General features: G+C 40.9%; 1 protein-coding gene across 2 annotated transcripts in view; it reads right to left on the reverse strand.

Annotated features, from left to right (window-relative positions):
• LOC134344387 (tomoregulin-1-like) overlaps positions 1 to 17232 on the reverse strand; it is a 304218-nt gene that overhangs the window by 32618 nt on the left and 254368 nt on the right. For both annotated transcript variants that reach the window (XM_063044092.1, XM_063044091.1), the window contains 2 exons: positions 16770 to 16866; positions 4502 to 4650 (listed from right to left, as the gene is read on the reverse strand). In XM_063044092.1, coding sequence (XP_062900162.1) covers positions 4502 to 4650; positions 16770 to 16866 — 246 coding nt within the window. The remainder of the gene's footprint in view (positions 1 to 4501; positions 4651 to 16769; positions 16867 to 17232) is intronic.

A 17232-nucleotide genomic window follows, 5' to 3' on the forward strand; every position in this document is an offset into this window, starting at 1 on the left:
CTTGGAAGGAGATTAAAGAGGAGACTGGTGAATTACTAGAGCAAAGGACATTCCCAATTTCCTTAGAAGCCAGCCATGGACTGAATCCGCACTGGTCTACATGGCAAGATCACCTATTGTGAGGAAATGAGCAAATAAATTGTTCATTCTGAAAATAATTTCAGAAAGATGAATAAGGAGAGTGAGGGAGGAGGATTATTTTGTCCAGTGTTAAAGGAAAAAGAAAATAATTCTGAAATTATGCTGCTTTTAGGATCTATTTGAAATGCTCTGTCAGTAAACCTTTGGCCGTGCATTAAGTTTGAATTTGTCCCTGTTCCTAACTGCACACATGCCCCAAATCTGAGTGCCTTTCAGCCATGCATTTGGCCTTGTTCCTGGCCACACACCTGGTGCCGTCGCTGACCATCCTCCTGCCTATGTTCCAATCATTCACCTGACCCCATTCCTACCTCCACATCATCAGAAGAACAAGAGGCTAAGAAAATAAGAGGAAGAGTTGGCCCCTGAAGACAGCATGATTATGATTATGGTTGATCTGCTTTGGGCCTCATCTTCTCTTCATAAGTCGGTTTCCCATCACCTTTAAATCACAGATCTCTTTCTCCTTAAACTCCTCCAAAGATCAATGGCCAATAGGCTGGGGTAGAGAATTCCAGAGATTTACTACCCACTGCAAGAATACACTTCTATACACTCCTGTTCTAAATGACCACTGCCTAACCTTGTAACTATGTTCCTTTATTCAAGATTCTCCCATAAATGGTAACACCTCAATCCCTGCACTGTCATGCTCTCTAGGATTGTGTATGTTTCAGTTCTTCTAAACTCCACAGCTTATAGATCTAATTTATTTAGCTCCTGTGTTGGGACAATCCTATCATCCCAAGAATTAGCTTAGTATATCTCTTTTGGTGTGCCTCCGATTCCAGTACATCCTTTCTTAAAGAAGGAGACCAAAACTGCATTGAACTATCCCTGCTTCTGGCCTTCTCGAGATGTACATCTGAGCCAGTCCCAGCCTGAGTTCAGTTGCACATTTGACTCCATTTCCATTATACCCAGCTATAATTATATGGAAAGATGTGATTGCAAAGGAGGAAGTAGGTCATTCCAAAAGGCTTTCTTCTTCACAAAATGCCTGGAGCATGGTCTTATCATAGCCTCTACCATCCTGAATGTCATTCATTCATGTCATTCTTGAATATCAATGACCTGGCCTCTAGTGATCTCTGTGGTAGAGAATTCCACAGGCACCCTCTGATAAAGAAACTTCTTCTGGCTTAGATTCTAAATGGCATACTCCATATTCCCAGGCAGTGACCTCCAGTTTTGGACTCTTCAGCTATACAGAAGAAATGTCACTCTACTCCTTAAGAAGGAAGGAAGACAAAAGAGAGGAAATTATAGGCCATTTAGCCTAACCTCAGTTGTTGGGAAAGTGTTGGAGTCTGTTATTATTAAAGATTAGGTTTTGAGGTAGTTGGAGACTAACTATAAAATAAGACAAAGTCAGCATGGCTTTTGTAAAGGGAAATCTTGCCTGACAAATCTGTTGGAGTTCTTCGAGGAAGTAACAAGCAGAGTGGATGAGGGAGAGGCAGTGGATGTCATTTACTTGGATTTTCAGAAGACGTTTGATAAGGTGCCACATATGAGGCTGCTTAATAAGATAAAATACTACAGCGTTACAGGAAAGATACTGGAAAATATAGTGGAATGGCTGACAGGTAGGAGGCAGTGAGGGGAATAAAAGGGGCCTTTTCTGGTAGGCTGCCGGTGACTAGTGGTGATCCTCAAGTGTCAGTATTGGGAATGCTGCTTTTCACACTGTTTGTCAGTGATTTAGATAATGGAATTGATGGCTTTGTGGCAAAGTTGGCGGATGATACGAAGATAGGTGGACGGGGAGGTGGTGCTGAGGAAGCAATGTGATTGCAGCAGCACTTAGAAAAATTGGAAGATTAGGCAAAAAAAGTGGCAGATGGAATACAGGGTTGGGAAATACAGCAAAAGGAACAATCGTGCGGACTATTAACAAAATGGGGAGAAGGTTCAAATATCCTTGCAAGACTCCTAGAAGGTTAATTTGCAGGTTGAGTCTGTGGTAAAGAAGGCAAATGCAATTTATTTTAAGGGGAACAGAATATAAAAGCAAGGAGATAATGCTGAGCTTTTAGAAGACACTGATCAGACTGCACTTGGAGAATTGTCAACAGTTTTGGGCCCCATATCTCAGAAAGGATGTGTTGTCATTGGAGAGAGTCCAGAGGAGGTTCACGAGGATGATTCCAGGAATGAAGGGGTTAACATATGAGTAGCGTTTGGCAGTTTCGGGCCTGTGCTGTCTGGAATTTAGAAGAATGCAAGGGGATCTCATTGAAACCTACTGAATGTTGAAAGGACGAGATAGAGTAGATGTGGAGAGGATGTTTCCTAATGTGGGGATATCCATTACCAGAGGGCACAGCCTCAAGACTGAGGGGCCACCCTCTAGAACAAGGATAAGGGGAATTTTTTTTTCACCAGAGAGTAGTGAATCTGTGGAATGCCCTGCCACAGACTGCAGTGGAGGCCAAGTCTGTGCGTATATTTAAGGCGGAAGTTGATCGTTTCCTGATCGGTCAGGGCATTAAAGGATATGGCGAGAAGGCGGCATTCATGTGGGATTGAGTGGGATTCAGGATCAGCGATGATGGAGTGGCAGAGCAGACTCAATGGGCTGAATGGCCTAATTCGCTCCTATGTCACATGCTCTTATGATCTAAAATAAAGTTTTCACTGTACCTCCTTAGAGGTATTTGAGGCTGGTATCTGTGCATACACTTCCCAAGTCCCTGTTGCAGTCTGAGCACAAAAATCACAACCGAAGGCAGTGATATAAAGTGTCCACAGCTGTTCAAGTTGACTGCAGAGACTACAAACAGCAAGCTGGGTCGAGAAAGATACAGCCAAATATATCTGAAATTTAACTCAGTATAAAACATGGCACCAGGGTTGATAACAGTCTGACTTACTTTCCAAGGATTATTTTGGATTACTTGGCTAGGGAACACAACAACTGATGAGGTCCAAAAATAACAGCTTCAAATTCTGAACATCTTTAATCAGAAGAGAAATACCAAACAATCTGCTTGGGGTGTGGGGGAGGGTGGGTGTGAGCTCTGTGGGGTGAGATGCATTTGGCAGGTGGATGTATCAGAGGTAATATTGCATAGATGATGTCACTGCTACAAACACAACTAGTCTCAAGTTAGAAGGTTTGGAGGAGGGTGGAGAATGATTGAAATTGGATTGTGACTGCAGGGGTTGGGGTATTTAGATTGTGTGCAAGCCTGAGTTTGTGTATGAATATAAACCTAAAATTGCAGAAAGGACACAGGGGGGAGAAAAGGCTTGGCAGATCAGGGTTTGGAAAAGAAGTTAGGGGTATGGGTCATCAGAGTTTTCAATCAGTTGTGGGCTGCAATCAATTCCATTGTAAGAGAATTGATACAATAAATTAGCAAAGGAAGTAGGTTGGGGGCAAAGTGAGGGCCCAATGACCCAATGATTCAAGCTGTCGTAGGGTAAATGATCATGAAGAGGACGGCCAGCATATCTGCAGACAGCTAGGACCAAACATTTGCTTTGTGAGTAAGACAATTCATGTTTCTCTTCATCTATTTTGTTGGCTGGTCATATCTATTCTGAAGAGTATTCACTTCTCTTGTGTACCATTGGGGTCACTAGGAGACAACACTGCAATAGTTCTGTAATTCTGCTTTGAATGTAACTCAATAGTCCCACTTTGAACTAAGGTTGACAAAAGGAGTATATGGCACTTGCAACAAAATAATAAATTGTTACTGCTCTGATATTAATGACAAAATGGCAGCCTAATTACATATCTTTTGAGTGATTTCCTTTTCTTGAATATTGACAATTTTCATATAGCTTTCAATATTTTGAGAACGTTAGAATATTGACATCCCTTAACTGGCCTTATATATCAAACAAGACCTTGCCCTTTAACTCTATTGCTACAATCCTATTCCACACCATCCCACTGTTGATCTCTTAAGTTTCCTTCACTGTAATTTTCTATTGTTTGGAGTTAAGCATAATGCATTAACAGATGATTCATTCAATAGTTGCTGAGAACAAACAAGCTGACAGGTTCTATTGGAGGGGAGGCAATTTTCATTTAGTACTGCATAATTATTCATGGAAAACACTGCAATTTGTAAGTGTACAATAGCTTTGAATTGAGAGAAATGCAAAATCAAATTCAAAAACACTCAATAGGATGTTACATGAGGTGAATGGAAATGAAAAGACTGGGTGAAATGCCAATAATTACAAAATGGATAAGCTAAATGATGCATCAATTCTGCCTTTTACTTTATCAATTCTAAAACTCTACACATGGTTAAGTTGAAATATTTTTGTACAATTTGAGTGTGCAAGAGCTCGGTGAATTTGGAATCAACGCATCATTTCTGAAAAGATGTTCATTTACCTTGGCATTTACCAATACGTTTTACTTCAATCCACTCCTGTCTCTGGCAGGATGCTTCTTTGACAAGGCAAGGGCTATCATATGACTTCCCATTAGATGCACACACTGGATTGTAGTTGTATCTGCTGCAGTCTATATTACACACACACCTGATAAAATCAAAATATCCACATTGTACCAAGATGGCAACTAAACCAGTCACTTATACAAATTACACAATCAGGAAACCTATAAGCATAATATTTCCATTTTTGCCCTCTGAAAGTAAAGAGTGTTGTAGACATCTAAGATTAAATATACATACTGCAAAAACATTTATTTTTAAGCATAATTGATCACTTCATTGCTGATAGAATAAATGTTTAATGTGTGAAAGACTGATCAATAGGAGCATCACACAGTCTTTAATGATTGATTTAACATCACAATTGAGATTCTTCTATGAGCAGCATAGCCACAACAGAGACAATATGTATTGACAAGTGACACATTTTCTTTCACTAACTTGCCTCCTTCAAAAGTGGTTTTGGGAACAAGTTTATATGACTTGGCAGCCAGGCTCCCTTTTTATTTTTTAAGTCCCAGTTGCACTACATAAATACTGATGTTTGTTCAGCTTTGTCGATTTTACTGCCTAGCACACCACTACATATTAGCCAATAATGATCCAATTTAATGTAACTGATTCAGTTATCCTCCAGCTGTGCAGAAGTTTTTTGCATAATATACAAGTGTCTACAGTTTGCTTTCATTGAACTTTCTGCTATTGAAGATCATTTTAGCAAACAGTAGTTTCAGGAATACATTAATGATGTGAAAATTTTTCTTTCTGAGTTTAATATGTCCTTTATTCTTTGCAGTACACACAAGAAGTACAATTAAGCAGTCTTTTTTTTTGAGGAGGGGTGAGCATTACCATTACAATAAGCTGGCATCTCCAATTTCCATTAGTAAAAGACCAAGTCTAAAATACTACTCTGGCAAACAAATTTTTCACAAGGATCAATATACACTTTGTGGCCACTTTATTAGGTATCTCCTGTACCTAATAGAGTGGCCACTGAGTGTATGTTCATGGTCTTCTGCTGCTGTTGCCCATCCACTTCAAGGTTTGATGTGCTGTGCATTCAGGGATGCTCTTCTGCACACTACTGTTGTAACATGTGGTTAATTGAGTTACTGTTGCCTTCCTGGCAGCTTGATCCAGTGTGGACATTCTCTTCTGACCTCTCTCAATTAACAAGGCATTTTTGCCCACAAAACTGCCACTTACTCGGTGTAACACACATAAAAGTTGCTGGTGAACGCAGCAGGCCAGACAGCATCTCTAGGAAGAGGTGCAGTCGACGTTTCAGGCCGAGACCCTTCGTCAGGACAAAGTAGTCCTGACGAAGGGTCTCGGCCTGAAACGTCGACTGCACCTCTTCCTAGAGATGCTGCCTGGTCTGCTGCATTCACCAGCAACTTTTATGTGTGTTGCTTGAATTTCCAGCATCTGCAGAATTCCTGTTGTTTGCGTTTAAACTTACTCGGTGTTTTTTTTTGTTTATTGCACCATCTCTGCAAACTCTAGAAAATTGTGTGTCAAACTGCCCTGTCTGACATCCCAACAATCATTCCACAGTCAAAGTCACTAAGGTCACATTTCTTCCTAATTCTGATGTTTGGTCTGAGCAACAACTGACTGTCTTGACTATATCTGCATGGTTTTATGTATTGAGTTGCTGCCACAAGATTGGCTGTTTAGATATTTGCACTAAAGAGCAGGTGTACAGGTGAGCTTTATAAAGTGACCATTGAGTGTACTAGTTAAAGCATATAAATATCTAGGGATAAAAATGTTTATTTTAAATTGAAATAGCTCAGCTTGAACATTAATAGTTGTCCTCATAACTAATTGGATCATTTGTTAAATATTTACACTTATCAGATGTCATACTTGTTTCATGAAGGCCTTGAAATTCCAATTTTCTGAAAGGGGAATTCTCAAGTCAGCATCTGATCCATATGAGTACAGAATTATGGACAATTGAGAAGTCCCCTCAGACCTTTCTTTTAATTGTCCATTATAATTTTCCAAGTTTCATTTTGAATGTCTCCAGAGCATAGGTAGGAATATTCATATTAATGAATCATTGCTTTGTGTAAGTGAGACACTAGCATTAATGGTACTGTGTCAAACACCTTTTGAATAGTGGGTCTCAACACAGACATTGATGGGCCAACTCCAACTGCAGAAATGTGGGATTGTGAGAAAATCAGGTCCATTAAGGTCTTTTGAGGCTGTCAGGGAAGAATGGCATTCTGTCATGTACCACTGATCCCACTTCATTACTTGGTGGTAGAAGTTAAAACAGCTGAGTCTTGTTTACCTTTGTGAAGTAAATTTTATCTTCTTGCTTTCCATGTCTTATTGTTTATCTCACTTCAGTTTCATCGTTTCACCCTTTTTACTCAATCGTCCCTTATTTGTCAGAGAACTTGCATAGATTTAAGTCAAAATTTAACTGGCTTGAAATGTAGTTCAAGTGTTAAAAATGACAAATGTCTTTCATTTGATTAATATTACCTGAGTCAATTATGGTGTTATTCTATATATGGCATAATGCAATAGCCAGTGCACACATATTTCTATACATTGTTGCCAAATATCTCCTGCCTTCCTGTTGACTTGAGATGCTAGTTAATGGATTAAGGTGATCATACAACACAGAAAGAGGCCCTTTGGCTCACCATATCTTTGCTGACCATCAAATATCTGTCAACCCTAATTCCACTAATTCCATTTCTCAGTATTTAGTCTCCTCTATCTTGTCATTTCAAATGTTTGTCCCGATGATTCTTGAATGTAGTGAGAGTACCTGCCTCCATTACCTTCTCAATTTCAGATTGCAATCACACTCTTGGTGAAAATAACACTCATCTTCAGATCCCCTCAAAGCCTCTTACTCCTTAACTTAAATCTAAGCCTTCTTGTCTGAGACACTTTTGCCACAGTGAACTATTTCCTCCTATCTCTCCTATCTATGACTCCTATAATTTTGTAAACCTCTATCGATTTCCACCTCAACACCCTCTGCTCCAAGAAAAGCAATTACAGCTGTCTATCCTTTCCTCATAACTGAAATGTTCCATCCCATACAATGATGGCTGAATTTCATCTGAATCCTTTCCAGTGTAATCACATCCTTCCTGTGGTAAGGCAACCAGGTTAGCAAACAATATTCCATCTGTGGTGAAAACCAGCACGTTTTAAAGTTGCACCAAGACAACCAGTCCTTATATTCTATGGCCCAGCTAATGACATCATATGATTCCATGTGCCATTTTTATCATCTTCTCTACTTGTTCTGCTAACTTTGATCTTTGGACTTTTACACCTAGGTCCTTTTGTTCCTTGATATTGCCTTGGGTCCTACTATTCATGATATATATCCTACTCTTATTAGATCCCTCAGAATGCATCACATCAAACATACAAGGATTATGATCCATCTGCCATTGACTCGCCTAACATATCAGCTGGTCGATACCATTCTGTAATCTAATACTACTCTTCTTACTGTCAACAATGTCATCAGTCTTTGTGTAATTTGCAAATTTACTAATCATATCTTTCATGTTCACAACAAAGTCATTAAAGTCTGTTAAAAAAAGGTCCTAACACCAATTCCTGTAGTACAACATAAGCTTTGGTTATAGGCTTTCAATCACATCGGCAATTATCTGCTATTACCTTCTAACATCTACAAACCAATTTCAAACTAGTTTTGATTCAATTTGCCAACTTTCCTTGGATCCCATGGGTTCAAACATTTTGGATCAATTGCCCATATGGTACCTTATCAAAGGAATTACTGAAGTCAAGTAACCACATCAAATGCACTGCTCTCATCACTATATTCTGTTATCACTTCAAAACACTCAAGTCAGTCAGTCAGACATGCTGACTATTCCTTATCAATTCCTGCTCTTCCAAGTGTAGATTAAGTCTGTCCCTTCATAACTTTTTCCAGTAATTTCCCTACCAATGACATTACGCTAGCCGGCCTATAATTACATGTCGTATCTTGATTTACCTTCTTGAATAAAGCTGCCATGTTTGCTGTCTTTCATTCACCTAGCATCAAACCTGCAGCCAGTGAAGTTTTAAATATCTCCTTCATGGCTCCAACAATCTTTTCGCTTGTTTCTCACAGCAGTCTGAGATACATCTCATCAAGTTCTGGGGATTGTTTTCCACTAGCTTTTTGGATGCTTGCAGTGTAATCCTCAGCAATGTTTACCCACTCACTTATTACTGCAGTGATGGCCTACATAGTCAATAGCCCCTCATTCACACCCTATCCTCTCTTTCCACTTATGCCAGAAGTTTATATTTCTTGCAGTGTTGACACACCAGTCCTCCTCTTTCCTGGTTAAGCAGATATGTAGCAAAAGTTAAATAAAGGTATTGTTCATAGAATAGTACTGCACAGTACAGGCCCTTTGGTCCACAATGTTGTGCTGACCCTCAAACCCTGCCTCCCATATAAGCCGCCACCTTAAATTCCTCCAAATACCTGTCTAGTAGTCTCCTAAACATCATGAGTGTATCTGCCTCCACCACTGACTCAGGCAGTGCATTCCACGCACCAACCACTCTGAGTAAAAAACCTTCCTCTAATATCCCCCTTGAACTTCCCACCCCTTACCTTAAAGCCATGTCCTCTTGTATTGAGCAGTGGTGCCCTGGGGAAGAGGCGCTGGCTAGAGGCGCTGGCTATCCACTCTATCTATTCCTCTTATTATCTTGTACACCTCTATCATGTCTCCTCTCATCCTCCTTCTCTCCAAAGAGTAAAGCCCTAGCTCCCTTAATCTCTGATCATAATGCATACTTTCTAAACCAGGCAGCATCCTGGGAAATCTCCTCTGTACCCTTTCCAATGCTTCCACATCCTTCCTATAGTGAGGTGACCAGAACTGGACACAGTACTCCAAGTGTGGCCTAACCAGAGTTTTATAGAGCTGCATCATTACATCGCGACTCCTAAACTCTATCCCTCGACTATGAAAGCTAACACCCCATAAGCTTTCTTAACTACCCTATCCACCTGTGAGGCAACTTTCAGGGATCTGTGGACATGTACCCCCAGATCCCTCTGCTCCTCCACACTACCAAGTATCCTGCCATTTACTTTGTACTCTGCCTTGGAGTTTGTCCTTCCAAAGTGTACCACCTCACACTTCTCCAGGTTCAACTCCATCTGCCACTTCTCAGCCCACTTCTGCATCCTATCAATGTCTCCCTGCAATCTTTGACAATCCTCTACACTATCTACAACACCACCAACCATTGTGTCGTCTGCAAACTTGCCAACCCACCCTTCTACCCCCACAACCAGGTCGTTAATAAAAATCACAAAAAGTAGAGGTCCCAGAACAGATCTTGTGGGACATCACTAGTCACAATCCTCCAATCTGGATGTACTCCCTCCACCACGACCCTCTGCCTTCTGCAGCCAAGCCAATTCTGAATCCACCTGGACAAACTTCCCTGGATCCCATGCCTTCTGACTTTCTGAATAAGCCTACCATGTGAAACCTTGTCAAATGCCTTACTAAAATCCATACAGATCACATCCACTGCACTACCCTCATCTATATGCCTGGTCACCTCCTCAATGAACACTATCGGGCTTGTTAGACACGATCTGCCCTTCACAAAGCCATGCTGACTGTCCCTGATCAGACCATGATTCTCTAAATGCCCAGAGATCCTATCTCTAAGAATCTTTTCCAACAGCTTTCCCACCACAGACGTAAGGCTCACTGGTCTATAATTACTCGGACTATCCCTACTACCTTTTTTGAACAAGGGGACAACATTCCCCTCCCTCCAATCCTCCGGTACCATTCCCATGGACAATGAGGACATAAAGATCCTAGCCAGAGGCTCAGCAATCTCTTCCCTCGCCTCGTGGAGCAGCCTGGGGAATATGTTGTGAGGCCCTGGGGACTTATCCATCCTAATGTATTTTAACAACTCCAACACCTCCTCTCTCTTAATATCAACATGCTCCAGAACATCAACCTCACTCATGTTGTCCTCACCATCATCAAGTTCCCTCTCGTTGGTGAATACCGAAGAGGAGTATTCATTGAGGACCTCGCGCACTTCGACAGCCTCCAGGCACATCTTCCCACCTTTATCTCTAATCGGTCCTACCTTCACTCCTGTCATCCTTTTTTTCTTCACATAATTGAAGAATGCCTTGGGGTTTTCCTTTACCCTACTCGCCAAGGCTTTCTCATGCCCCCTTCTTGCTCTTCTCAGCCCCTTCTTAAGCTCCTTTCTTGCTTCCTTATATTCCTCATAGACCCATCTGATCCTTGCTTCCTAAACCTCATGTATGCTGCCTTCTTCCACCTGACTAGATTTTCCACCTCACTTGTCACCCATGGTTTCTTCACCCTACCATTCCTTATCTTCCTCACCGGGACAAATTTATCCCTAACATCCTGCAAGAGATCTCTAAACATCGACCACATGTCCATAGTAACATTTCCCTGCAAAAACACCATCCCAATTCACACCTGTAAGTGCTAGCCTTATAGCCTCATAATTTGCCCTTCCCCAATTAAAGATTTTCCTGTCCTCTCTGATTCCATCCTTTTCCATGATAATGCTGAAGGCCAGGAAGCAGCGGTCACTGTCCTCCAGATGCTCACCCACTGAGAGATCTGTGACCTGACCTGGTTCATTATCTAGTACTAGATCTAGTAATGCATTCCCCCTAGTCGGCCTGTCCACATACTGTGACAGGAATCCGTCCTGGACACACTTAACAAATTCTGCCCCAACTAAACCCCTGGAACTAATCAGGTGCCAATCAATATTAGGGAAGTTAAAGTCACACATGATAACAACCCTGTTATTTTTCCACCTTTCCAAAATCTGCCTCCCAATCTGCTCCTCTGTATCTCTGCTGCTACCAGGGGGCCTATAGAATACCCCCCGTAGAGTAACTGCTCCCTTCCTGTTCCTGACTTCCACCCATACTGACTCAAAAGAGGATCCTGCTACATTACCCACCCTTTCTGTAGCTGTAATAGTATCCTTGACCAGTAATGCCACCCCTCCTCCCCTTTTTCCACCCTCTCTATCCCTTTTAACCACTGAAATCCAGGAATATTGAGAATCCATTCCTGCCCTGGTGCCAGCCAAGTCTCTGTAATGGCCACAACATCATAATTCCATGTATGTATCCAAGCTCTCAGTTCACCACCTTTGTTCCTGATGCTTCTTGCATTGAGGTACACACATTTCAGCCCTTCTACCTTACTGTTTTTACAGCATGTATTCTGCTTCTTTTTCCTCAAAGCCTCTCTCTATATTAGATCTGGCTTTACTCCATGCATTTCTTTCACTGCTCTATCGCTCTGGGTCCCATCCCCCTTGCACATTAGTTTAAACCCTCCCTAACCATGCTAGCAAACCTACCTGCAAGGATATTTCTCCCCCTCGAGTTCAGATGCAACCCATCCAATCTGTACAGGTCCCATCTTCCCCAGAAGAGATTCCAATGATCCAAAAATGTAAAACCATGCTCCCTGCACCAACTCCTCAGCCACGCATTCAACTACCATCTCCTCCAATTCTTACCATCGCTGTCACGTAGCACTGGCAGCAATCCTGAGAACGCCACCCTTGAGGTCCTGTTCTTCAGCCTTCTGCCTAGTTCCCGAAACTCACACTTCAGGACTTCATCCCTCTTCCTGCCTATGTCGTTGGTCCCTACATGTATCACGAATTCTGGTTGGTTTTCCTCTCGTACCAGGATGTCGTGCACCCAGTCAGTGACATCCGGACCCTGACACCCGGGAGGCAACAAACCATGAGGGTATCCTTCTCACATCCACAAAATCTCCTGTCTGCTCCCCTGAGTATAGAGTCTCCAATGACGACAGCTCTCCTCTTCTCCATCCCACCCTTCTGCACCACCAGGTCAGACTCAGTGCCTGAGGCCCTGCCACCATTGCTCACACCTGGTCGGTCATCCCCGCCAACGGTATCCAGGACGGTAAACTTATTATTCAGGGGAATGGCTACAGGGGTGCTCTGCACTACCTGTCTGCTCACCTTCGCTTTCCCCCCTCTGACTGTCACCCAACTACCTGCTTTTGACAGCCTAGGTGTGACTACCTCCCTATAGCTCTCATCTATGACTGCCTCATTCTCCCTGACGAGTCGAAGGTCATCCAGCTGCTGCTCCAGATTCCTTACACGGTCTTCCAGATCGCCCAGCCGTATGCACTTCTGGCAGATGTGGCTCTGCGGGAGAGGGGCGTTCCCCCAAGACTGCCACATCTCACATGAGAAGCACATCACCGTCTCAGGAGACATTGTAAAAACTAATTGCGAGCTAGCTTGTCCTCCGCCTCTTCTCGTCAAAGCCTCAAATCTCCACTCCTTCACTGTCTACTCACTCACTGGCCGCTGCGCTTGAGCTATCCTTCTATTTATCTGTTTGAGCTTTTCAAAATGCTTGGTCACCTGACCTCGATTGCCCAATCAGCTGCTTTCTGCTGAGTCCGAGCTATTCAAATCTTGATTCTCTAATCAACGGCTTACTGCTGATCTATTCAAATCTCGATTGCACAGACCAACTGCCAAAACTGCCAGAATCTTTCGAGTCAAAGCCTCAAAGCTCCACTCCTTCACTGGCCACTTCACTTGAGATATCCCTCTATTTATCAGTACCATTATTTAACTTTTGCTACACATCAGCTTGGCCTCCCGAACTGAGACAGGAAATTTAATTCCATCACAAATCTAGAGAACTTCTTTAGGATTTTAAGATTCTGGCTTATAAATTGCTTGGCTTCATGTTTTGATACTAAGAGTTTCTTATACGAGTACTGAAATGCCAGCTCAATAAACCTAGGTGTTCAGGAGAGGTGCACGTTTATCAATTGTGATATCATGCCCATTTTGATATCAACATGGGCAGTATACAGCAGACAATGGAAAGAAACATCTAGACAATAGGAAGTTATCAGTGGAGATGTTGAGTAGGCACAAAAAGGGGCAAATCGATTTCTTTCCAGAGGAGTTAGGAGACATATTTGGAGAGACTTCACAAGGCAATGGAAAATGAAGTAAATGGCTGGATATCAGAACGGTGGAAGAACAAGTGGAGTGTAGGTCTATAGAACTGAAGGAAGCAGGGTGGGTACATAAAGTGGTTAAGAAAGAAAATTGTATACTTGCTTTTATTGGTCAATGTAGTGCATAAAATGCAAGAGCAGGGAGGTAATATTAGTACGGTATAAAACGGTACCCAGGCAGCAGCAAGGTGACAATCTTAATTGGAGGTTGTTTTTGTGGGCTGGTGAACTGGGACATAGACAGCTGAACTTACAGAGCTCTGAAACTGATGATCTGTATGATGGCGAACCAATGTGTTCTTAACCTTACTTAAGGACAGAGTAGGTTATCAAGGTTGCAGAGAGCCTGGTTCAACATGGCCATTAATCAGAAAACAGACTGAAGTCAGTGGTGCACGCATAAACTTTGTTGGAGGAGCTGAAGGTGATGGTTTTGGTCTTTCTAATGTTTAGGGGAATATACAGTACTTGCAACTCATACAAGATGAAAGAAACATATTTAATCAGGTAGATATGATGGGCCAAATATTTTCCTCATATGACATAAATTGTCTATGATTCTATTGCCTATTTCTATCTCTACCTCAGATAATTATTTACTAAAACCATTATCAACTCTATTGTTTCCAAATTTATCTTTTCCTATGCTCCCAAGCGGGCTTCTATCTTTGGTTTACTCTCATTTGTACAAAGCTCAGCCACAAATTTAATGGTCAATCACAACCTAATTGTTGGTAATCTAGATCAGGGGTCCCCAACCTTTTTTGCATCACGGACTGGTTTAATATTGACAATATCCTTGCGGACCGGCCGACTGGGGGTGGGGGGGGGGAGGTGAGGGGAGGTGTTCAAGTTCAACAGTGCGTGACAGGGAATGAGGAAAGGTGCAGCTGACTCATATCGTGTCATGTAGCCAAATCATATAGTTTCCTCGCAGCCCAGTAGCACATGCTTTGCTTGAAATGACACCAAAATGAAATATTTCACCATTAGGTCAAACATTCCCTCAGTTACATCCTTGCCTTTACTTCACATTTGTAACAGTTTTAATGGAAAAGTTCAATATAAGCTTTTTTTAAAACAATTTTACTCCCTTAAACCTATTTTTTTCCCCAATACACTTCTGCAACAGTTTTTTTTAAAAGCAGAAAAGACATAGACAAGGTTTGCATTATACACTCTTTTATCAAATGCAGAATGTAAGATCAATAGTATGGGAGATACTGATCGGTCGTAATCCTTTGCAAGTAGGCTGTTCCCAGTGTGTATATTCACTTGAGGAGGTTTGGTGAATTAACTCAGAGCTATCAAAATGTAATTTTTCTCTAAGGAAAATGGTAGAGGAATAATAATATATTATATACAGATTAACATAATACAATTGATGAACTCAGCAATATATTTTCTTTACATTAGAAATACATTAATAATGTACTTTTCCTTTGTGATAAGCAACTCAAAAATATGATTGATGAATGTGAAGATATCTTCAGAGAAACTGGAGTGACTTACAGTGACACAAAATTGATTTTCATGTTCATATTCCCTGTGTACTTATTTCAAAACTTGTTAAAGAAAGACAACTTGAGTTAACAAATATGCTATCTATAAGCAGACATGTTCCCAGAGGATAACAGTGTGCTATTTCATAATGGCTTTGCTCCATAGCACAGCATATGCTAAAATCTGCAATTCCTGGTTTTAGTGCGATAAGGTGCTTAAGTATTCTATATAGATTAAATTTATAAACTCTGCTATTGTGGAATACATTCAGAAGGATTACGTTCACCATATACAAATTTCTAATAATTTTACAACACATAAAAGATCGTTTTCAATGGATTATTTTAGCATAATGTTCAACAGATAAAAGTATAAGTTTTCTCCAGGATATAAAAGCCTGAATTATGGACTTCCCAGAACATATGAGTGAGCATTTAGAAGACCAGCAGGATGGATAGGGACTGATTCATCAGCTGCAGCGATATGGTGGGCATCTTCAGCCCAGTGGGAACAAGGAAGCTCTGTGTGTCTTCTCTCCCCACATCCACCAAGCCACAACCATTGCAGATTGGGTTGAGCTGAGCAGTGCTGGGAGTGCTGACCAAACTCACTTACTCACTCACTGAAGCAGTGAAGGGAGTTGGTAGTCATTCTTCCTCTACCCGTTCACTCCTCTGTCACAGCAGCTTTTGTTCAGTTCAGGGGATATGACCAGTTTTCAGGAGTGGAAATCTGTCATAACCTGGGCACACAGCCTGTACAGATGTGTATCATGGAAAATATTAGATCTCAGGCCAATAAGAGCTGGATATTTTGATTCATTCAAATGCAACATCCAGTAATGTGCAAAAGTCTGAGGCACATATATATCGTTAGGGTGCCAAAGACTTTTGCACAGTACTGTGAATTATGTCTTTCCACTTACCAAATATACACAATACTACTGCACTAATATAAAGCTAAGTGCTTCTATTTCTGTTTCCCAGCCACCTTCCTATTTTAACCAATATACAGGACTGTGCAAAAGTCTTGGGCACCCTAACAGTATAAATGTGTCAAAGACTTTTGCAGTTTTGTATTTTTCTTTGCTTTTCTTTATTAAATTTGTTATATTTGTTTTCATTTCTCATATTTCTTTCATTTATTATATTTCTTTCAATTCTTATATTTGTTATCATTTTCTGTTGATGTATCAATATCCTGTTTATTGTATTTTCTTTTATTCTTCATGTATGTCATTCTAGTGCTTTGGGACAGAAATATCTTTAGATGTTAACATTACTATACCTACTGTACAATGGCTATCAATTGTACTCATCACCACACATTTAGTTGTGCTGAAGCCAATGGAACTGAATACAACTGTTAGCCAATAACCTTATTGGCATTTAGCAATGCTGACTGAAGTTCTTTGTTTTCCTATTTTATTCAATAGAATCCAAAGCTAGTATCTGATGAAATGGAATGATCTGCTTACAACTCTCCTTTGCAGAGTTTCTTCAGTCAATACAAGAGAATTTATTGTTTTGTTGTAGATGCACCATATCTGCTTTGCATAAGGTAACTTTACTTCAATATTTGCTTCTGCTGTAACTTTTGAAAAATAAATTACCAGACATCCTCTGCATCTTCATCACATTCTGCCCCAAACTTGCATTTTCCACACTTTGCGTGTTTTGGCCGTCGTTCTAGTCCCGAGCCTTCGTATTCTAAACATGAATAACATTGCATTTGATTGTTTAAGATTATACAAAAAAACAGCATAGAAATAATTCATACAATGACTTTATGTAACTTTCTGCAAAATTAAGGAAAATGGCAGTTCTGTGTTCAGATTCTGAAAGGGATACACTGTGTAGAAACCACACTTGTCAACATGATTTTTCTTCATTGCTTAGATGGTATCTATCATGTGTGATATTTCTTAGTCCCAGATTAGCCACCAGTTTAATAATTTTACTACTTTGCTTCTTCGTTTAACTGCTTAGGTCCTAAACTTTAATATTCCCTCTAGCCATCATTTATTCTCTTTTTTTCTCGTCTAAGAATTGCCTTAAATCTTATCAGTTCAGCAA

This window comes from Mobula hypostoma, chromosome 3 (assembly GCF_963921235.1).
Source record: "Mobula hypostoma chromosome 3, sMobHyp1.1, whole genome shotgun sequence".
NCBI lineage: Eukaryota > Metazoa > Chordata > Chondrichthyes > Myliobatiformes > Myliobatidae > Mobula > Mobula hypostoma.